Consider the following 23,787-nt stretch of genomic DNA (forward strand, 5'->3'; position numbering starts at 1 on the left):
TTAAAAAAATAATTATCAATTATTAAAACCAAAAAAGTGATATAAACTTGTCTAAATATAGCTCTTAGTGAGGCAAGACTTTAAAATAATTATTGCACTATGAATGTTATTTACAATAACAATTTAAGGGAGTTCTACAAATTCTTGCTTTTTCTATTTTCTTTACATGTATTTTATACATATATAAAATAATAGGTAGCTCACATGCTTATTTGTCGGCCGTGACCAGGGGGGCATTTTATCAGGTTCGCCTGATTTACCAGTTGCGCCCTTTTCTGGACCGGGACGCTCTGCGCACAGTCACTCAGGCCCTCGTCACCTCCCGCCTGGACTACTGTAATGCTCTATACATGGGGCTCCCTATGAGGAGCATCCGGAGGCTTCAACTGGTCCAGAATGCGGCCGCGCGNAAGACATGGCTTTTTCAGCAAGCGGGACTGACCTAGGGTGAATTTTAAATAGGGATAATTTTTAATGATTTTTAATAATGTCACAGACTATAAATATTTGGTTTTAATTGGCTTTTATAGGGGAAATGTTGTGTTGTGTTGTTTGTGTTGTGTTATTTTAATATGCTGTGAGCCGCCCTGAGTCCCATGGGGAGAAGGGTGGCATATAAATTATGAAAAAATAAAAATAAATAAATAAATAAAATAAATAAATAAATAAGTAAAATATAGATTTAAGAATGCAAGTCAAAATAAGCAAGAAAATGGTAAGAGACCATCTATTCCAGGGTTCCCAACCTGTGGGCTGCAGGTCACTACTGGTCCATGGCCTATTCACAACTGGGCTGCATGAGTGGGTGGCTGCTATGAGCACATGCTCAGCCTCACACAAGCTTTGCGAGCACTCACGGCCCCACTTGCATGAGCATTGTGAGCACTCGGGGCCTCACTTGCACTTGGGTCACAGGCACTCATGTCCCCACTCAGGCGAGCATAGCAGGTGTTCATAGCTCCACTTGTGTGAACGTAGCTGATGCTTGGGCCTCACTCGCTTAAGTGTCGTGGGCACTCAGGGCCTCATTCACTCAAGCATCACAGGTGCTCTCAGCCCCACTCGCATGAGCAATGCATGGTTGTGCAAGTGCATGCATACATGTGCCTACCCCTTCCACAAAACCATCCCCTCTTTCTCCTCTCCCACCTCTGGGCCGCCAACCGGGAAAGGTTGGGAAATTCTGATCTGTCCACTCTAGATGAGTTCAAATCACTAATGGATTACACCCAAGGTTCCGAAGGAACTGGCAGACATGATCTCAGAACCACTGATCCATATCTTTCAAAAATCCTGGGGCACTAGGTAACTACCAGATGAGTGGAAAAGGGTTACTGCACTGTAGTTTTCATCTTCAAAAATAGGAAAAAACTACAGACCTATCAGCTTGACATCAATACTTTGGAAGACTCTGGAAAAGATAATCAGGCAACGAATTTGTGAACACCTAGAGGCAAGAAAAGTCATAACATGGGTTCATCATGCCAGAAAAATCTTATTGCACTCTTGACAATGTGACAAAAGTAATAGATCAATAAAATGCTGTGGATATAATTTACTTAGACTTCAGTAAGACATTTGATAAAGTTGACTGCAATCTACTAGTTAATAAAATAGAGAAATGTGGATTAGACAGCATCACCACCAGATAGATTCGAAACTGGCTGACTAACTGCACGCAACATGTAGTCCTTAATGGAACTAAATCTACATGGAAGGAATGCAGTGGGGTACCCTAAGACTCTGTCTTAGGTCAGTACTCTTCAATATCTTCATAAATGATTTAGATTAGGGGATACAGGAAGGAACTCATCAAATTTGCAGATGACACCAACCTGGCAGGAATAGCCAACACTCCAGAAGATAGGCTCAAGATACAGAAGGATAGTGAGAGACTTAAACATTGGGCCCTATCTAACAAAGTGAAAGTCTTGTTTTCTACATTTAAACAAGAAAAACCAAATGCACAAGTACAGAATAGATGGAACCTGGGTCAATAGTAGTAACTGCAAGAGGAATCTTGGAGTAGACAATCAGTTAAATATGAACCAGCAGTGTGCTGCCACTGCCAAAAATGTCAACACAGTTCTAGGCTGAATTAACAGAGGGATAAAATCAAGATCATGTGAAGTGCTAGTACCACTTTATAATGCCTTGTAAGACAAATACTTGGAATATTGCATCCAGTTTGTGGCTACGTTCTAAAAAAAGATTTTCACCCTCTAGAAAGAGTTCAGAGAAAAGATGATTAAGGAACTGGAGGTTAAAACATATGAAGAATGGCTGTAGGAATTAGGTATGTCTAATTTAATGAAAAGAAGGATAGGGGTGACATGATAGCAAAGCTCCAATATCTAAGGGGCTGCCACAAGTAAAATGGGGTCAATCTGTTCTCCAGAGCAGAGTTCCCAAACCCCCGGTTTGTGGACCAGTACTGGGCATGCAAGCAACAGGTCTGCACAAACAAGGAAAGCCCCATCCACAGGATGCAAGCAGCATACAAAACCACGCCCCCTCTGGTCCGCAGAAAAACCTCTCTACATGGAACCGGTCCCTGGTGCCCAAAAGGTTGGGTACCTCTGCTCCAAAGCACCAGAAGGCTGCACTAGAATTAATGGATAGAAACTAATCAAGGAAAGAACTAAGCTAGAATTAAAGAGAAATTTTCTAATAGTTAGAGTAATTAATCAGTGGAATGACTTGTCAGAAGTTGTGGTTCTCCAACAGTTAAAAAGATATTCGACAACCATTTGTCTGAAATGGTATAAGGTTAGCTGTTTAAGCAGGGGGATTGGACTAAAGGCTTTCAAGATACCTTCCAACTTTGTTATTCTGTTATTCTTCTTTCTGCTTTGTTCAGACAATAGCAACTACTTGGTTTCTATACAACAGCACCTTTCTTTGATAAACATATCTGTCATCAGGATCTTCTTTTATAATGTGATAATTGAATTAATTATGATTAGCACACATTATAATAATTTCATATACTTAGCAAACGCTTTAACAATGCAACCTGCTTGGCAGTTCTTACTTCTTTTTTTCTCACCATAAATAAGTAGACAATTAGACCTATTTTAGAAACAGAAAACTGGAATTGAGAAGGTAACCTTTTAAAGATATCCAATCAATCCTCTAGTTATGCTAGAACAGGGATGTCAAACTGGCGGCCCGCAGGCCAGATCCATCACATGCAGGTCACACCCATTCCGACTCCACAAAAGCAAAAAATTTCACAATACATCACATGGCGTGATTGAATTTGACCCCCGTGTGCTAGAATCTTGAATAAGACAATGTTCCCAGTGTTACACAATATGCTAGTATTCTGACTCCATCTTTTTAGTTACATTTAAAAGTGTTATGCACTAATTTACTGGTGGACTACAATTTCTGAAATTTGTTGAGTAGAGAATAAATAATTCAATAATTTGATTGGATAAACAGTTCATTTTGAGTAGGTAGTTAATTTCACAATCTCAATCCAATATTCCCAAACTACCCTTTTTAAATTCATACATTTTAGCATTTTGTAATACTATTCTCCAAGGAACAATAGAATGCAAGAATATCAAGAGTCAGACAAATTGTTGGAACAAAATTGTAAGCAAAGTTGGATGGCACAATACATACATTAGAGATATATTTGTATGCCTCAACTGATATAGGAAACACTGAACCCAACTGGAAATTGGAAAAAAGAAATTAAAATTAACAGAGTAAAAAGCATTGCTTTTGATAGTTGTGTAGCAATGGAATTGCTCAAGGAAAACAACATTACGCTATATTAGGATACATGTTACATTCTCAGACCTGAGAAATTTATATAAGAAGGAATTAGATTGGATCTCAATACAGATTAAAGGTTTAACTGCATAGGCTGAAAGGACAAATGAAATTAATGTGCATCAGTATGTCATTGTAAAATGTCATTGTAAAATAATGCAATGTATATAATTTGAAATCATATAATTCATTTATTTGCAGATTATGTCAGGATATGCATGGAATCACCAAAGCTGGTATCAGGTCCCTGTTTCATCTGCCCCAGTCCTACAGAAGTTAAAAAATAAAGGGAAAGAAAAATGTATAAAAATGAAACAGCTGATTTATTATTTCCATTTGCTTTTTTAAGTGTTTTCTTTTGTGGATCTCTTTGTAGTTCTAATTCTAATTTCATAAATTCCTCCTTTAACTTCATTGCTGCTTTTTTTCTTTGTTCTTTTGCGCCATGTAAGTTATAGCTAGCTCTCTAAAGTATGCTTTAGCCGTATCTAAGCACACATTTTGAAGCGATGTCTCTTCCTTTTTGTTTATTTTAAAGAAAAAATCCATTTCTTTTGTTGCTATTTGTATAAATTCTTTGTCTTTCAGTAAAGATTGGTTCAGAGACCATCTTTTTTTTCTTAGCTCCTCTCCAGGTCATCTTTATCGGATTGTGGTCTGCCCATATATTGGTTTCTATCTCAATCTCTTGTATAATTGTGCTTAATTCAGGAGATATCCATATCATATCAATTCTGGACCATGATTTATGCTTGTTTGAGTAAAATGTATATTGTGGTTTTGGGGGGTTCTTTTCTCTCTTTATATCCTGTATACAGATTTCTTCTGCCATTTTAAAGAAAGTTTTAGGTAGTATGTTCCTTTTTTCCCTATTTTACTGCTTCTGTAATCCAGCTTCCTGTCTACAATTGCATTAAAGTGCCCCATTAAGCAAATATTTTTATATTCTAATTCCACTATTTTTTTATGTAATTTTTGATAAAATTCTTCTTGTTTGTTATTAGGTGCATATATAGCTACCATCAGTATCTGTTTTTGATTTATCATTATTTCCACCATTAATATTCTTCCCTCTTCATCTGCATAGATTTGTTTGGGATTCATTATTTCTTTAATACATAAAGCTATTCCTCTTTTTTTGTTGTGCTAATGTGAAGTGGAGTTTCCAACAGTTTATAGTGTTGTCTCTTAATATGTGTTTCTTGGAGTTTATAGTGTTGTCTCTTAATATGTGTTTCTTGGAGACAAATTATATCCATTTTTAATTTTTGTAGTTGTGTAAAGATTTTTTTTTCTTTTGGCGGGGGGGTTCAATCCATTTGTATTCATTGAGAAAATCCCATTTTCCTTCTCCGTCTCCTTCAGTTATATTTACGTTTTATTCTTCTAGTTGTTCGTATTTGTCTCTGTTCTCTTGCTTTTGCCCTTTTTTCTGTATTTATTTTCTGTTTCTTCCTCTTCCCTTGGTTTGGCTACTCCTTCTATTACTACCTCTTCCTGTTTCTTTGTTTATCTCTCTGCATGAAATTCCAAACTTTCCCCTTCCAAGAATGCTTTGCATCTCTCATAAAATTCCATTGCCTTAAGCATAGCATCGAATCTGTATCTTTTTATGTCCCAATTAATTAAAATCCCTTCCAGAATTAGCCATCTAAAATTTACTCCTTTTTCAATTAATTTTCTGGTCAGGAATTGATATTCTCTTCGTGAATTTCTTATTTTCCTGGGCATCTGCTTCAACACTACAATTTGCTTTTCTTTATAACGCAGAGGATCATCTCTCGCTTTTCTCAATATCTCATCTCTTATAAATCTTTTGACAAATCTGACGTGTACTTCTCTGGGGACTTTGTTTCTCTTCGCATAGCTTGAATTGACTCAAAATATCTGATGTATCTCTTCTTCCATTTCCTGTTTCCCAGTTTACAGTGCTTCAGCCAATAGCTCTGTCATCAAGTTCTTTATCCTCCATTATGTTTTGAAATCTTAAAAAGTAAGATCCCTTTTCCAAAACTGCCATTGAATCTCTATTTGCCTGCATCAGCCTCTGGTTTTCATCTTTTAATTCTTCTATCTTTTGATCAGTCTCTACTGACTTGTCTTCTATTTTCTGAATTCTTTGTTAATTCTTTGTAACCATCTGTCTAAAGCTTTCTACTTGAGAGATTATATTATGAATTTCTTGATTCATTTTATCAAAGTTATCTTTTATCTTCTCATGATTTTTCCTTGTATCTTCTTTGTGCGAGGAAATTGCTTCTTGGATTGCTTGTAGTGTCACTTGCATCTCCTTCTGAAGGTTATGCAACAAGATTTTTCTTGTTGAATCATTGATTCGATTGATCTCTGATTCACAGGGCTTGCACAGATGGAGGACAGGGCTGAGGGTGTTTTCTTACCAGTTTTAGTTAAATTCAGAACATTCATTTTATTTCCACCCCCCAAAAAACTTTTATCAGCTCTAATACTTTTCCCCAATGCCCGCCTTAAACCAAACCATTAATCTTATACTCAATATCACAATGTATCTTTTACATAACTCTTATAGTTCTTATCTAGTCTCTGTAATCCAGTGGGCTCCATGAGAAAAAAAGAGATCAAGATATAAAGGGGGGAAAATGTAATCCACTTCTGTTTATAAGACTCACTTTCGGAACAATTGTCCAAAGTCCAAATGTATCGCTCAGTCAAAATTTATAATCCACAAGGTCCTACTATTCAAAGTTGATAGTCCATAGAGCCTTCTTCAAGGGAAGTCACCAATATTTATATTTCTATTGTCCATAAATAGTTCTAATATAAAGAGTTTATAGGCTCCCCAAGCAACAAGAAGAAAAAAAGAAAAAAAATGTGCCAAAGTCCAGAGTTGCCAATCTGCCAAAGTTATAACCCAAAATGTCTTACTGTTGGTAATTCCTTACCATTCACTTTGTCTCTGAGTGGTTTGTGGAACTACAGTATTTGTAATCCAAAGAAGCCAGATGGTTTTAAAATAGTTTGTAATTTTAGTTGTAATCCATCCTGCAGAAAAAAAACCCCAAGATTTTCTTTTCTTTTTCCAGCTGCAATTACAATGTTATGAAGTTCAGGGACATCAAAGGATTCAGTCTATAATCTGTATCTGGGACAAGTTCCGTCATTCCAGACAAAATATATAGACAAAGCATATAAACAAAATTTGGTGTAGTTCTTTTAGTTTACCATTAGATGTTGTTAGGTGTCCACTTCCAGTCAGGATTTTTTTTAAAAAAAAACTTTGCTCTGATACTCTCCAGGAAAGGTTAAAAAAAAGGTTTAAAGTATTATAACTCCCCAAACTTTTCTTTTTTCTCTCTGTCTCTGTGTTATATCCAACGTAATTTTATAGTCTTCTCTGTTTTTACCCCAAGAAGGCTTAAACCGCTGCTTTTATTTTGGGAGAGGGGGTTAAAAAAAACCTGCCCCCTCCCTTTAGTTCTGGGAGTTCTTTGCTTTTGGGTCGCTTTTTTTCCCAAGAACAGGTTTTACAGTCGTAGAGGAAGGAAAATAGTCTCACCCAGATCAGACATTGCTCACAGTTGTTAAATACTTTTCCCTCCGGCAGACAGCAGCTTCTGACTGGTAGCATGGATGCGGCCAGTATTCTCCTGTTAGTTCTGAGGGCTTCCTTGGATCAAGCGGGTCGACTGCTGTCTCCCCCGTGATCTACAAGGGTCCCCTCATGATCTGTCACCTTTATGGGGTGACTTCAAACCCTTTTTGGGCCCCCAGCAGGAAGAAATCAAACTTAACTGAGGCTGAAAAAAATGGCCCAACAAATTAAAAGGGCAAAACAAAATTTCTTTGAAAACGTTAGGAACCAGCTAGGTGGTTAGCATACAAATTGAAAAAAGAAAGAAAAAAATGATAAATAAAGTGCAAGATTCAAAAGGTGATTTATAGTTCCAAAATGACATAATAAAAAATAATTAAAGACTTTATGACACATAAGAAACTTCTCAAGAAAAAATAAATCAATATATAAAAAAGCTGAGTTACAAAAAATTCCAGAGAACATATAAAACATGCTAAATGAAAAAATATCAGTGATGGAAGTAATAGAGGCAATAAAAAGGCAAAAAATGACAAGACTCCAGTCCAGATGGGCTACCTGCAGAGTTTTTTTTGTGTGTTTTTTTTTATAATTTTTTTTATTATTTTGAATTAAACAAGAAATACAAATGATGCATCTACAAACACCACAAAAAAGAAAATCTTACTCAAAATGTTTCCGGGTACTCCCGGCAGTCCCCGCCTTGCCTCCACCCTTATCCACTTTCCCTCTCTTTCCTCCTCCTAACCCCACAACCTCTCCTCTTTCCTCCTACCACTCTACATCCCTTCCGCATTCTTATCACCACATCGAGTGCAATTTGGGGAACCAGCNAAAATGATACAATTATAGATATATATCCTTAGTCATCCTAAATTCTGGCAAACATTTTACTGACTCATAAAATTAAAAACATAGACTTCAAAAGCATTCCTTATTCCCCTCATTCAAATTTCTTAATCCCAGTAAATGCAAATTTTAACTTCTTTAGAATAATATAATTGCATACATATATAACATTAATAATCTTTAATCCTTTAAAATGATACAATTATATATATGTATCCTTTATCATCCGAAATTCTGGCAAACATTTTACTAACCCATAAGATTAAAAACATAGACTTCAAAAGCATTCCTTATTCCCCACTCTCCATCTTACATTTCTTCCCAATTTTTCATTCTTTTTCACATACAAAATCAGTTAAAATCAATAAACCTTCAACCTTTTATGCCTTAATCTCAATAAATGCAACTTTTAAATTCTTCAAAATAATATAATTGCATACATATATGATATTAATCATCTAATATCTTATTTTAAGTCTTTTAAGATAATACAATTATATTTATATATATCCTTAATCATCTTAAATTCCAAAAAATATTTTAGTAATCCAAAAGTCTAAAAACATAAGCTTCAAAAACACTCCTTTTTTCCCAACTCTCCATCTTACATTTCTTCCCAATTTTTCATTCTTTTTCACATCATTAATACAAAATCAGTCAAAATCAATAAGTCTTCAGCTTTTTACACCTTGTGCCTTTTATATTTTGTAACGTGTCTGAAGTTTTTGCAGGTAGTAAGCCTGTAAGCTTCTTCCAAAAACCCAAGCAGCAACATCTTCAGCTGGTTTTCTCCAATGCAGAACCCATAGATTAATTCGATATAAACGCTTTTTTCCCAAAATTTCATCAGGAAAGTACATCAAAACCATAACCAAGTCTATTGCCACTTCCTTTCCCAGCTTCTCAAACTTATCGATTTCCAAATCTCCACGATTTTGCTCATTTTGAAGTATTTCCATCACACCTTCTTCAACCTCTGCTATAAACCTCTGAAGGATAAATGCCACCATTTCTTCCACTCTCTTCATCCAAATATCTTTAATTTCCTCACTATATTGCTTTACTACTTGCATCACAACATCTTGTACATCATTTATGCTCAAAGATAGAGGCATTTTCAATAAATCCCAGGCAGCAACCAAAAAGTAAAGACAAAAAAAATTACTTTCTCACTTTTTTTTTTTACTTTTTTTCTCTTCCCTCAGTTCCGGAGCCATTTTAAAACCATTCTTCTAATTTCTTTAAGTATCATCAAAAAGAGTAACAATGTTAATGTCATCAATCAGTAAGCATCATAAATTCATTGCGGTTAAAACTTTCCAGAACCGGAGAAGCAACAATGTATCTTTATCCTATTGATAACCAGACGAGAGTAAAAGTAAAAAGCGAAAGTAATCCAGAGAGACAGCAGATCCGCAGCCATTTTCTCTCATTTTAAATCATCACAAAATCAGAAAAGATGTTGATAATTTTCAGAGCCAAAGTCTCAAAAAAAACCATTATATTGCCAAACTCCTGCATCGTTCTGTCTGCTTATAATTTTAAGTCCAAATACCTTCAATTGCAGAGGTGGGAGCCGCATCTGGTTTCGCTCCTAATAAAAGGAGCGAAGGCGTCTTGGGGCGCGGAGAACGTCCAAACTCCGGGCGAGCTAACATCTTCCACCCCGGATTGAGACAAAACCGGGGTGAAAGGAAGCTCAAGCCCTATCCGAACATACTCACCCCTCCCCTCTTCTCCTGAGGGGCGAGGTTCCGAGCCGAGAGACAGCTGGAAAATGCTGTCTCTTCAGGCTTTGACGCGCTCCCGGACGGGCGGCTAAAAAAAAGTCGCCATGCGATGCCAGCTGTCACCACCGGAAGTTTTATAAATGTCTACAAGATACATAAGGCCCACTAATGAAAGAACTGTGTAATGAAGTACTTTTGGAGGCTAAAATACCAAAAATGTGGATAGAAGCCAACATTACTTTAATACCTAAAGAAGATTCAGATTTGACGCAGATAAAGAATTATAGATCAATATCTCTATTAAATGTGGACTATAAAACTTTTGCTTCAATAATAGCAGCAAGATTAAAGAAATTCTTGATTGAATTTATATACCGGTATAAGACCAAAATGGATTTTTACCTAAGAGATAAATAAAAAATAACGTAAGAATGATCTTAGATATTTTAGAATATTATAAAATGCATCCAGGGAAGCAGATGGCGCTAATATTCTTAGATGCACAGAAGGCTTTTGATAACGTAAATTGGCAATTTATGATTCAACAAATTAAATGAAATGGATTTGGGCAAAAACTTTACAAATATAATTAAAATAATTTATCATAGACAAACAGCTAAAGTAATCATAAATGGAGACTTTACAGACAACTTTAATACCAAAAAAGGCACAAGACGAGGATGTCCATTATCCCATTATTATTTATATTAACACTGGAAATACTGAATAGAGATATTAGGCAAGACTCAGAATTTAAAGGATTGGAGATAAAAGATGAAAAATATAAACTACAAGCATTCACAGATGACTTGGTCTTTGTATTAGAAGAACCACTTGAGACAAACCTCAAGCTTATGAAAAAGATAGAAGAATTTGGAGAAGTGGCAGGACTGAAAATAAATAGAGAAAAGACCAAAGTGATAACTAAAAACCTTACAGATAAACAAAAAATCAACTGTCAGAAAAAACAGACCTTCAAATAGTTAAGAAAGTCAAATACTTGGGGATATATTTAACAGCAAGATGTGCAACGACAAAAGAAGATAACTACGTAACATTACTAAAACAAATAAAATTAGACTTGGAAAAATGGAAAAATCTACTACTTTCAATGCTAGGGAGAATAGCAACAGTGAAAATGAATATTTTACCAAAACTACTCTTTTTATTTCAAACAATACCTACAGTATAAAATTGGAGAATTTTTTTATGAATTAAATACATTGATTTTGAAATTTATATGGTAAGGAAAAAAAGCTAGAATTAGATTGAAAATGTTACAAGAAGCGAAAGAAAATGGAGGATTTGGGCTGCCAGATTGGGCCTTATATTATCAACTTGGATGGCGTGCCTTTTTATGGTATGGGAAGAATAAAATACTTATCCTTTCAAAACCATTATATAAGAAACACACTGCTTCTAGAAAGGGAAAAAATAAAAGCGAAAATTTATATGAAAATACCTGGATAGCTTTCAACAATGGAAGCGTTTGTTCACCCAAACTTAATCAACTATGAGAAAATTGTGACTTCTAAAGACATTTTGAATACTGAAGGGAAACTAAAAACCAGACAAGAACTGTGGAAGAACAGGGCATTGATCTATCATGATGGCTTCACCTGCAAATTCAAACAAGATATGAAAAAGACGTTAAAACATCTGGATTTTACAAAGAACAGACAGAATTTGATCAGATATTATTGGCATCAGATGAAAAATTGATTAAGAAACTATAAGTATATGTTAAGTTTAAAGATGGAAGAGGAACAAGTTAAATGATAATATGGGCAAAAAACCTTGGGCATAACGTAGAGTTAGAAAATTGGCAAAGTCTTTGGGAAAGAAATTCTAAAATAAAAGCGGTGGCTTACAAAGAAAATCTATATAAAATGTTTTACAGATGGCACTTAACACCTGTGAGGTTAGCGAAAATGTTTAAAAATATGTCTAGTAATTGTTGGAAATATAGACAAAAAACAGACATATATTATTATCTTTGGTGGACATGCCCTAAAGCCAAAAGATTTTGGTCAAGAATACATACATGGTTAGAGAAAATGACTAAAAAAAACACATAAACCAGAATTATTTTTGTTAGGTATAATTGTAGGAAATTATGAGAAAGAATGTTTATAGTTAATGTTACATGTGTTAACTGCAGCAAGAATTCTGTTTGCTCAACATTGAAAAGATGAAGAATTACCAGCAGAGGAAGAAATAATTAGAAAATTTTAGACTGCAGAAATGGACAGACTGACACTGAAAATGAAAGAAAAAGAAGATTCAGAATACTTTAGAACAGGGATGTCAAACTGCCGGCCCACATGTCGGACGCGTCACGTGGAAACTGCGCCCACCCCATTGCTGGCAATGGCAAAATCGACCCGATACATTGTGCAACGTCACGTGATGTTGCAAGTTTGACATGCCTGCTTTAGAACATGGAATACATTTTATCAATGGCTAGAAAAACAAGGTAGAGAGAAAGGAGTTTAACATGTATTAGTAAGCTAAATATTGAAACCCAGACAATATGTTGCTGATAAAATATTAAGAATTTGTTACTATAAAAAATTAATAAAATATTGAAAAAAATGAAACAGCTGAGAGTGAAACAGCTGAGAAGGAAACCGGCTGAGAAGAAAAAAAATCCCACCAAAATTATGCACAGTAGTGATCATCCTGGTTAAGTGTATCTTAAACATAATATGTAAGGGACCCTAATTTTACTGACCACATGATCTGGGCAGAAAAAAGCCACTTGTGATGCTCAACAACAGAAGATGGTAGAATACTAGCAAACAATATTTGTTTTATTTTATAAGTAAAGCCAAAGAGATATAAAAAAAACAGACATGGAACTTTTCATTTATTTATATGTATTTGTAGGTACAGTAGCATTACAAAACATCTACAATCCAGTGCAGGGCAGGCTGTCGTCTCCATTCAGTGCATCAATACTCTGTGTTAATAAAGATTGGCAGGAATGAGTTAACCCATATGCAATCTATAAGAAAAGCTAGTTAAAGAGAGAGCTAGGTTGTAGTGATTATATCATTACATATTTACATACACTGATATATATCACGGCAGTCTATTATATAATGACAATATTTGGACATTTTCTTTCAGAAGTAGAGGTAGATATATATATGAAATCTTCAGTTCAGTAATTCTTCAAATAAGTGCTATGGGTTCCTATTTTCCTGCAGTAGGTAGAATTAAATAGCAACTAATTGTACCTATAGTTTATGGATCACATAGATTTCTTGGGTGGATGTTTTTTTGAATCTTATCAATTTGAAAACTGTACTTACAGTTACAGCTAGCTCTGTTTTTGTTTAATGATGTCAGCAGTTTGAACACTCTAATTGGAGGGCATTTGAATGTTATTTGGGAAATTTATTTATTTATACCTACATATCTGTGGCTCCTACCACTATCACAAAAACAGCTTTTGAGAGCAATACAGAAACTGAATAGCTTTCAGAGCAAAACAAAAGTAAGGTTTTAGATTTTGGGAAAAAATATTCTTGAATGAAATAAAGAACAGAATGATTTGAGGCTTCTCTAGGGCATTTGATAAATCTAATTTTAATTTAAAAGGACTAATAGATTATTGATCTAAGCAGGAACACTCTGCTGCAATCGATTCTCAGAACGCTTTGTGCCTATCTTAAACAGCAACAAAAATTACTGTAGAGCAGGGGTGTCAAACTGCTGGCCCGTGGGCCAGACGCGTCACCAGGAAACCGCGCCCATCCCATTGCTGGCAATGGGGGAAAAGCTCTGATACATTGCGCGGTGTCATGTGACGCCGCGAGTTTGACATGTCTGCTGTAGAAAACATTGTACTCCTACCTTTCTTTCATAAGGAAGTGTAATTGTAAAGCTCGAACTTGGACTTAGATATTTATATTTGAATTGGTTGGCTTATTGATAAACATGACCTTTTGTTGAAGCATGTGCTCCATAATTTTCCTGTTCTCCCACCAATAAATATTACTCACTAAAAGCTAAAAATAGTATCTTTGTATCTCCCCAAATAGTAAGAAAAAATGGATTGTGACTACTTTTAAAAGTAATTCAATTTCATATTGGGTTTTCCTTATTCCCCACAAACAGCTGTCTAAATTTAATTGGATAGAATAACAGAGTTGGAAGGGACCTTATAGATCATCTAGTCCAACCCCCTGTCCAAGCAGGAGTCCCTACACCATTTCTGACAGATGGCAGTCCAGTCTCTTCTTGAAAGCCTCCAATGATGAAGCACCAACAACATCAGTCCTTGTGACACTGGGCTCTCTATTCTCCAGCTTCCTTTGGTTTCCTTGAAATTTGGACACTCCAGACTTTTATCAGAGCAGCCAGAAAAGCAGGAGCAGAAGGACCAAGGCAACATCTCCCGTTGGGGCCAAGCTTCTGTTGCAGAGTGTGCTGGAGCAGCAGTTGATAGTAGAATTTCAGTCCAGGCCCAGCAACTGTAGTTTCTCCCAACAGAGTTTCTCCAGGCTACAGCCACTTGGTTTATTTAGTAATTTCTGTATTGCCAAGAATAAATATTAGGAGTTTTAGAATACATACATCTACAGACAAAGATCTAAAAAGTCTCTTAAACATCTCAAATTTCCAAATTTTCCATGGGTTTGGGAATAAGGTAGTTTAAAGGATTGTGTTAATAGGCTAGTTGCCTATACTGGGTCGAAGATCTCTGATAGAAGATCTTGAATATGCCTGCACAGCCAATTAAAATTAATTTAAATGGTCATGCTGCTACTTCTGTTTTGTTATCAAGTTGATGCTTGTGTTCATTAGATTAGTTCTTTGGACACAACTAGTGTTATTTCACACCACACTAAACTCTTTCACTGTGAATTCAAAAGCTAGATTGTTTCTAATCCATTTGCTCAAATAGATCATCATATAGGATAAAGAATTATGCTTAAAACAGTATGGAAATTTTAAAAATAGGGAAAGTTCTTTCGTGTGGAGCAAATTGCCTAGCTTGATCTCCTAAGTTCCATGTGCAGCATTAAATGAAATAGAAAGGTTAAGTCATCTCTATCTCTTATTTTGATACCATCTCCTTTCTCACTCATGTCCCATTCAGCAATTTGTTGAAGATGGAACACATGGCTTGAGAACTAAAAATGAAATAGGTTTGTGAAAATGGATTACCCTCAATTATTTCAGTATCAAAGTTTGTTTTGTACTCATTATTCATAAGAATAATTAAATAAAAAATTATAAATGACTTCATTTGCAGACAACACCTAGCTGAGTGGAATAACCAATACTTTGGAAGATGGAATTAAGATCCAGAGGGATCTTCACAGACTTGAACAATGGGTCCTATCCAACAAAATGAAAATCAGTGGTAAGAAAAGTAAGGTTTTACACTTAGGCAAGAAAAATCAAATACACAGGTATAGAATAGGTGGTGCATTGTTTTTTCTTGCCTAGCTCAATAACAGTAACTATGAGATAGATCTAGGAATCCCAATGCCCAACCACTTAAATTGAGCCAGCAGTTGCTGCAGTGGCCAAAAAGGCCAACGCAGTGCTAGGATGCATCAAGAGAGATAACATCAAAATCATATCAAGTGTTAGTACCAGTTTGTACTGTTTTAATAAGACCAAACTTGCAACACTGCATCCAGTTTTGGTCACTGGGAGATAAAACGTGATACAAACTTGCAGGAACTGGATACATCTGTTCTAATGAAGAAAGGATTGAGATGACATGATAACAATCTTCCAATATTTGAGGAGCTGTCCAAGAGAAGTGGGGATCAACCTATTCTCCAAAGCACCTGAAGGCAGGACAAGTACCCATGGATGGAAACTAATCAAGGAGAGATCCAACCTAGAATTAAGGAAAAATTGCCTGACAGTGAGAAGAATTAACCCGCAGAAGGGTTTGTTTCTAGAAGTTCTGGTTTCTCCATCACTGGAGATGTTTAAGAATAGACAGCATTTGTTTGAAATGGTAAAGGGTCCCCTGCTTGACCATGAAGGTTGGACTAGAAGATCTCCATGAAGGTTGGACTAGAAGGTCCCTTCCAATTCTGTTATTCTGTATTCTGCATAATAATAGGTCAAGGAGTTTCTTAAAATTGTAGGCAAAGATTGGACAGCCTAAGACCTTTAAACTCCATTTTTATGGTTTCTGAAGTCTATAGGCATTACTTCTGCAAAAATGGAAGTGGAGTTTCCTATCATTTTGAGACAGGAAGCAAATGAAAACCATAACATAAGGTCTACAATAGTTTTCCCCCCTCTCTATCTATATCTAAGATAACAACAACCCAAACTTTCCCAACAGCACAGAAAAGGACGTGAAATTACAGCTATGCTGTGTACAGTCCATAATGCCAGCTCCTCATCCTTAGGTACCATTTCAATCCACTTGCAACCTGTCCCTACCAATTCAGATCCTCGTAATATTAAATTTGCACATAATTGTATCATCTTTACTGTAGGAAACAAAAACTGATACATTTCACAATTCAAAGAGTTAAAATTTTTGAAGAATAGAAATATGGAGCCAAGGTTAAGAAACATGGAAAATGTTTCTTTTGGAATATCTGAATCAGCTGTTTTTTTTTCCTCTAGAAGATTATTCTGAGCTTTTGTGATCATGTCCTTCCTCTTTTCTCCCACTAATTCAAAGGCTTTCTCATTTTCCTAAGTGCAGGAGAGAACTAGAAACTTTTTCCTAAGGATGTTTTATTTCATGCTAGAGTTTTATATTAATTTGTGGTTATCTCATTGTATAATGCAGAGGTAAAATATACTAGAAAATATACATAGTTCTTTTTCATATTTACATGATACCTATTTGGCAGAATAACTCCAGAGAGGCTCAAATGTTGCTTTTACTATCAAGTAGGATTACAAAATAACCAGATAAAAATAGATGCCTCATATCTAAAATAAATTAAAAGAACTAGAACTATAAAATCTACTGGAAGATGGATAGTGAAATATAATTTTATTTTCCACATGACATAAGATAGGCATAGGATAGGATATGAGATGTTTTGGTATGATCTGATTAATGTATTTATATATTTGTACTCTGTGCTTTGGAACTTGTGCTTTTTTGCAATATTATCTTTGAATTAATGAACGTGTTCTAGAGTGGATAGAATAAATAGGGTTTTTTATGTATCTTTTGATAGGTTTTTAAAAAGTGGTCTATTTATATGTTTTTTTTCTCTCTTTAAATTGCAGGAAAGCAGTCACAAAGGAAGATATCTCTTAGGGAAAACAACTAAATACATGGCTGATTTAATTATTTATGATTATTGAAGGCAATCTGTTTTTGTATTTCTGTTCTTCTCTATACTGGAGTAGTTAAAAAAAGAAATCTCAGTGAATATTCTAATATATGGTGCCCCTGGACTCAAGCCCCTCTCCAACTCTTTAACTTCTTAGCAGAAATCATTCATTGGTGTGGGATGAAGAATGATCAATATGCAGATGATACGAAGTTTTATATCCCTATACTGGGTTGAATGGGAGATGCTGTGGAGGTCTTGACCTCATACCTGAAATTGTGAGGGACTGAATGGTATAAACAGGCTTAAGATGAATCCCAATGGGATAAAATAGGTGTTCATGGAACATCCTTTCAGGATGTTTAATTCTTGCTGGGATTCTACAAATCCTGAAAGAGCAAGTAGGCAATCTTGGGATTCTCCTGAACTTGCAGTTCCTGTTAGATCACTAGGTAGAAACTGTAGTCAGGAAATGTTTTGTTCAGCTTCAGATATTGCATGGGTTATAGTTTCTTCTACACTTGTAATTCATGCCCTTATTTATTATTTGGTTTGTTGCAATTCAATTTATATGGAACTGTCCTGAAACTATTTGGAAGTTTGCAGCTGACTCAGCATTCCCTCAGGAAGAACCTATATACTGAAGTACCATCAGTTTTGTTGAATGCTGCCAGTTGGCTTCTGGTACAAGTTCAAAGTATTGGTACAAAATAGTTGTTATTCAAAAAAATCCATTAGGCTTGGGTCCTTTTCAGCTTCAAGCCCCTTTGTTCTAGGTAGAATCAATCCATACAATATATTGTGGCTAGGAGGGTATGCTAGGGATTTCCCTCTTTTGACTTTCTGTTTATTGCTTTGGGCATTCTGCCTCAAGATCAGGTTGTCCCATTTCTAGGACCATTTCCCAAATGTGTTAAACAGTGCTGTTCCAAATAGCCTTCAGTGCAGGGAATGCTACTTATCTGGACACAGCTGCTATGTAGGGATTGGTTAAGAAGTTTTAGATTACTGTGGCTGTTTTTAATTTTTATTTAATTACATCATGAGATAACAGAGAATCTATTGGGTAGCATTCATGTAAAGAAAGTAGGGCCCTTGAATTGAGATCAGACCGGTAGATTCCTCGGCAACAATTTTATTCCAAGTTATTTTTGATTCTTAGTCTTGGAATTTCCAACTTGCAATTTCCTGTGCATTTTAAGTATAAAACAAGTCTAACCCTGCTTATATTTTTTTTTCCCAATATCACTACAGTGAGATAGGTGCTTCTGCTTGCTGACACTGTATCTTTAATAGTGCCAATCAGTTATACAAAATAATTTGCAACTGTGAGATTTTGCTTATCTTGCTTTTCAACTAAGAGCTCAATGTGATAATTCACAAATGATAATTCTCCTAGGAGGAAAAAATACTATAAGGTACTGGGAAATCTGTTAAACTTAGCTGCTGGCCAAGATAGCCCAACCATTTTTTTTTCCAAGACAATTTTTATTAGTTTTCCATTTTACACCAACACAGCTTAAGAACCCACGTAGAAACACGGCGATCCATTTTTAAAAAAAAACAAACAATAACATAGTAAATATATATCCATTATTTCTTAAAAATTTCCCTCTCTATCTATATAGAACATTATAATCAAGTTAATACATTTTCAAATAAATTCATTCATTACTGTCTAACCATCAACTGCATTAATCAATAAAAAAAATTTAATCTATAAAACCCTATATTTCTTCACACATTTAAACTTAAGCTTAATAAAACTCCATTCATTTAAAAACATTATAATCAAATCAATATCTTTCTAAAACCAATTCATTCACTAATATAACATTTCATCCAAGTTATATAATTAAAGATAAGCTAAGATTCTCTATCTATTTATATTATTGTAGGCTCATTAAAACCTTTCTGAAACAAATTTTCATTGAATATATCATTCTATATTAATTAATTAATTAATCAGTAAAAGTTTACAAACTCATTATCCATCCCAAAGATCCTGTATCATGCTTTCTTAATTTTGCAAATATTTAATCTTAAACTAACATATTCATTTACTATTCAGGTGCCCCAAGTGTTTTTTTTATTTAAGCATTATTAACTCCAAAGAAAAATTCTTCTCTTTCTCACCAGTCTTCTATTATTTTTCACTGTTTGTCCAAATCTCCAATAATTAATTCCATCATTTCCCATATTTCAGTTCTTTTCTCATTATACCATATAAAATCCTTTTAACAAAATCCAAGACCAAATCAATCCAAATCGCTATAAGGCCTTTACCACGTTACTATAATCAAACCCCAACTTTCTACTTTTGCAAAATAATATAAACTATAATCAGATTTAATATTTATATCTTATTCTGGGTTTCTTTCTAGTCCAAACAGGTTTTCCATAATCAGGCCTCCGCCTGCCACACTATACACTCCAGAGAGAAAGCTCCCATTGTGCATTTTGTTAAATTAGTATAAAAGTTATAGTTAATCTGAATGACTCATAGCAGAACATCATTTCCCCTTTCTTTTAACATTGAATAAATTTCACTTAAAATCCTTTCTTTTATATTGTCCTCTTTGATCACATGTTTCTCTTCTTCCTGTGTTTTTTTCTCTATCTCAAATTCAAATGGCATCTGCAGTCCAACTTGTCCTGCTGAAGCAAGATTGTCCAGTTCCTTATCATAAGTCCTTTGTCCGTTAATATCAAGTCTTTTTTCCAAAATCAATTGATTGTCCAGCTGTGGATTTGCTTCTTCCACCTCAATAAGCAGAGCACAAGCCTCTTGTGTATAAACTGATATTTCACTTAGTCCTTGACTTTTGCCTTGTCAAAACAAAGAAATCTCCTTTGAGCAAGCAATTATCTTCTCCGTATTTTCCAAAATTTTGTCCAAAATATATTTGTAAGTAAGATCTACACCAGTTTCCTCCATCTTTATTATCTTTCAACTCCTTATCCTTTTAAAGGAGACTATATTTAAAAAAGAAATCACAATATCCATCTCCTCCCAATTTCCTCGCCTTTTTCCTTTGCACAAAATGAAAGTCTTTCCAGTGAAGAAAAAATAGCAAGTACAATGAATAAATTTGTCAGAGAGAGTCTCCCGGAAAGTAATCAGATGTTCAATCCTTCCAGACACCGTAAAGGTAAAAGCAAACAATATTCTCCAAATATTATAAAAAACTTTCTTGAGGCTCCCAATATCCAAAAATAAAATCAACCATTAAAACAAAAATAAATTTAATCCTTTGTGTTTCTCTTCCCCCATTTAAAAAGCCGCTTCACCAGAAAAGGGAATAATCCAAGGGGGGAAAAAAACTTTTCACAGGCATAAAGAAAATAGAGGTGAAAGAAAAGTCTCACTGGGTTCTCCATGGTGGGTCCGTTTGCTTAGCTGATCTTGTGGCTTGCGGTTGGCGCAGCTAAATGATTGGCCATGTTACTGGCTGATCTTTACCCTGTCGGCCCAAAGGAGATACTCAGTGCACAGAGGACGCCGCCACTCCTCTGCAACTATCCAAGAAGCCTTCTCAACGGTAGACGCTCCTCCAGAGCATCTTTTCGACCCTCTAAGGCGTCTACCGGCAGGGGAAACTCGATCGGCAAAGGGACAACTCCCTTCGCTCGACCGCACCACCGCAAACCGGAACCGGAAGCCCCAGCCCAACCATTTTGTTTTATACCAACAGAATGTCCCACCTACTGGTAGTTATATACAGGACTTTTTTGTCATAGAATGCCCAGAACGGAGTTCTGGCACCTTTTTTGTATAAAACCTTGTAGGGTAGGCAAGGCGGGTTGTATGACGTGTGTGAGTTCCGGCACCTTTTTTTTTTTTTTTTTTTTTTACAAAAAAAGCACTATATACCTAATGTACATAATGTACATAATGCAGCACTATAGGTATAAAACTAATATATTTTCTTCCTTCTTTGGGGATGTTTCCTTGAAATATGTAACGTTAGGATTTTTCTTATATTAGATGTCTCTTTCCTAGTTTTGCATATCACAGGGAGAATTCATTTTCCATGAGAGAAATTTCTCTCTTTTCTGTCTGTAATGAAATTGTCAGAGCCTGGGAAAGAGCATGGTAGATTTGCAAATATTATACTTTCTGAACATCTGCACATTCCTCCTTTATCCAGAAATACCCCCCTACCACATGAACAGGTGGTGAGCAAAATGATCAAGTCGCCACCCTAACTAAGATAAATGGATGTTAAAGTAAACATATCAGATCACTAAATTTTTGTAATCTAAATCCTTTTTTCCCTTTCAATGTATTTGCTTAATGAGACATGAGAATTTAGGTTTTTGGTGGTAAGTAGAGAAGACAAGGAGACAGAGACCTCAAGTTTATAGCCTTTCAGAAGACTGAGAGTTCAGAATTGTTGCTGTGCCATCACATGATCAAAATGGCAGTCACTCAGAGTGGCTTCTGTATGCACTATATTTTGTAATATCACTGTATCTACTTTTCCTAGTATTATTTTCAATAGTTTTATACTCCTTTTTTATTTTAGCAGAGAAATGTTGGCAAATTAAGGTGGAGGAAGAAGCAATGCAAATTATTGTATTTAACATTTGTATATGAAAAAATATTGTTCACTCAGATTCTTTGCAGAGTTGGTGCAGGGTGTCCTCAGGATGTGATTAAATGAAAATTAAATGATTAAAAAAGAAAAAGCTTTGATGCATCATCAGATGGGCCATTTTGACTGTTTTTTACCACTCTGTGAATATCCCTGAATGGATTGGATCAATGTGGATTCATTTCTTGATCAGTTTGAGGTAGTCTGGGATTACATTGATTGAATGATATTGTCTACATATGTATGTGGGGTGGTGGTGGACGGGATGGTGGCTATAGTGCTATAAATGTCAGCGTATCTAAAAAATGAAAGTAAAAACTTCAGGTATACTCTAAATTTATAATGTGAATTTTGAAGACTTGGGAAAACGACAGGCAGCTAATGAAAGTCTTAACTTGTCTCTGCTGTAAGCACTGTACCACAACAGTGCCAATAGCTAAATGCACTAAAATTCTCTCTCTCTTTCTCTCTCTCTCTCTCTCTCTTTCTCCTTTTAGCAATTGAAACTCAGAGCACCAGTTCTGAGGAGCTTGTTCCCAGTCCACCTTCCCCGCTTCCTCCCCCTCGTGTTTACAAGCCCTGTTTTGTTTGTCAGGACAAATCTTCTGGATATCACTATGGCGTCAGTGCTTGTGAGGGGTGCAAGGTGAGTTTTCAAACTTCTCAGTTAAATTGCTGTTTGCATTCCTTCCATGGTGACAAAGGCTTAATAATAGGATTACACTCAAAATATACATTCATACTGAGGCAATGCAAGGGAGTGCAGACAGAGGAATATATATATATAAGAGAGAGTGGTCTTACAGTAGTTGGAACACTATATTTATGCCAGGTATGACAACTAACAAAACTGTGACCACAGAGAAGATTGTAAATAGGTAGCAAAAAGAAACTTGGAGCAAATGGACCTTGAGTATAGATAGATTCCTGTAGAATATTTGACAGTTATGTTTTTATCTTTTATCTTTTACATTATATAGTTAACAACAGACTTTAAAGAATATATTCTTCATAATTGAAATCCTTATTGTTAGTAATCAAATTTGGTATAGCTTTTCTCTATTCTTTAAGGGTCTGTATTGTACTTCCATTCTGCTTGTTATGGCAAATCATTTCAGTGACACAATTAGTTAAATTGCTGCAGATCCAGTGATGTTGAAATGATACAGACTCAGAGACTCCATTGGGTCTTTATTTTGTGCAATAGACAGAATTTGGCAGGACACATGAATAAATTCACAACTTGAAGTATTGTGGCAGCTGAAAAAGAATCAATTAAAATATCACAATGCAGCCTAAGTGATTTAGTGGCTCAAAAATATTTTGAAAATTACACAGGCCCCAGTGCTCTGTTCTGGGCCCAGTGCTCTTCAATATTTTCATCAATGATTTGGATGAGGGCTAGATAGGGAACTCATCAAATCTGTAGACAACACCAAGCTGGCCAATACTCCAGAAGATAGGCTTAAGATACAGAAGGGTCTTGACAGACTTGAACATTGGGTGCTATCTAACAAAATGAAATTCAATGGTGAAAAAAGTAAGGTTCTACATTTATGCAAGAAAAACCAAATGTACAGGTATTGTACAGGGAGTACCTTGCTCAATAGTAGTAACTGTGAGAGGGATCTCAGAGTACTAGTGGACAATCACTTAAATATGAGCCAGCAGTGTGCTGCAGCTGCCAAAAAAGCGAACACAGTATTAGGTTGCATTAACAGAGGGATAGAATCAAGATCATGTGAACTGTTAATACCACTTTATAACGCCTTGGTAAGGCCACACTTGGAATACTGCATCCCGTTTTGGTCACTACAATGTAAAAAAGATGTTGAGACTCTAGAAAGAGAACAGAGAAGAGCAATAAAGATGGTTAGGGGACATAAAACATATACAGAATAGTTGCTGGAATTGGGTATGTCTAGTTTAATGAAAAGGGTGACCTGATAGCAGTGTTCCAATATCTCAGA

The 23,787-nt window shown here is 35.5% G+C and overlaps 1 protein-coding gene across 3 annotated transcripts in view; it reads left to right on the forward strand.

Annotated features, from left to right (window-relative positions):
- The window catches only part of RARB (retinoic acid receptor beta), a 248,910-nt gene that overhangs the window by 148,136 nt on the left and 76,987 nt on the right, over window positions 1-23,787 (forward strand). For all 3 annotated transcript variants that reach the window (XM_015811703.1, XM_015811702.1, XM_015811704.1), the window contains exon 2: window positions 22,315-22,463. In XM_015811703.1, the coding sequence (XP_015667189.1) occupies window positions 22,315-22,463 (149 nt within the window). The remainder of the gene's footprint in view (window positions 1-22,314; window positions 22,464-23,787) is intronic.

This window comes from Protobothrops mucrosquamatus, unplaced genomic scaffold, assembly GCF_001527695.2.
Source record: "Protobothrops mucrosquamatus isolate PMUCROS unplaced genomic scaffold, P.Mucros_1.0 scaffold47, whole genome shotgun sequence".
Taxonomy (NCBI): domain Eukaryota; kingdom Metazoa; phylum Chordata; class Lepidosauria; order Squamata; family Viperidae; genus Protobothrops; species Protobothrops mucrosquamatus.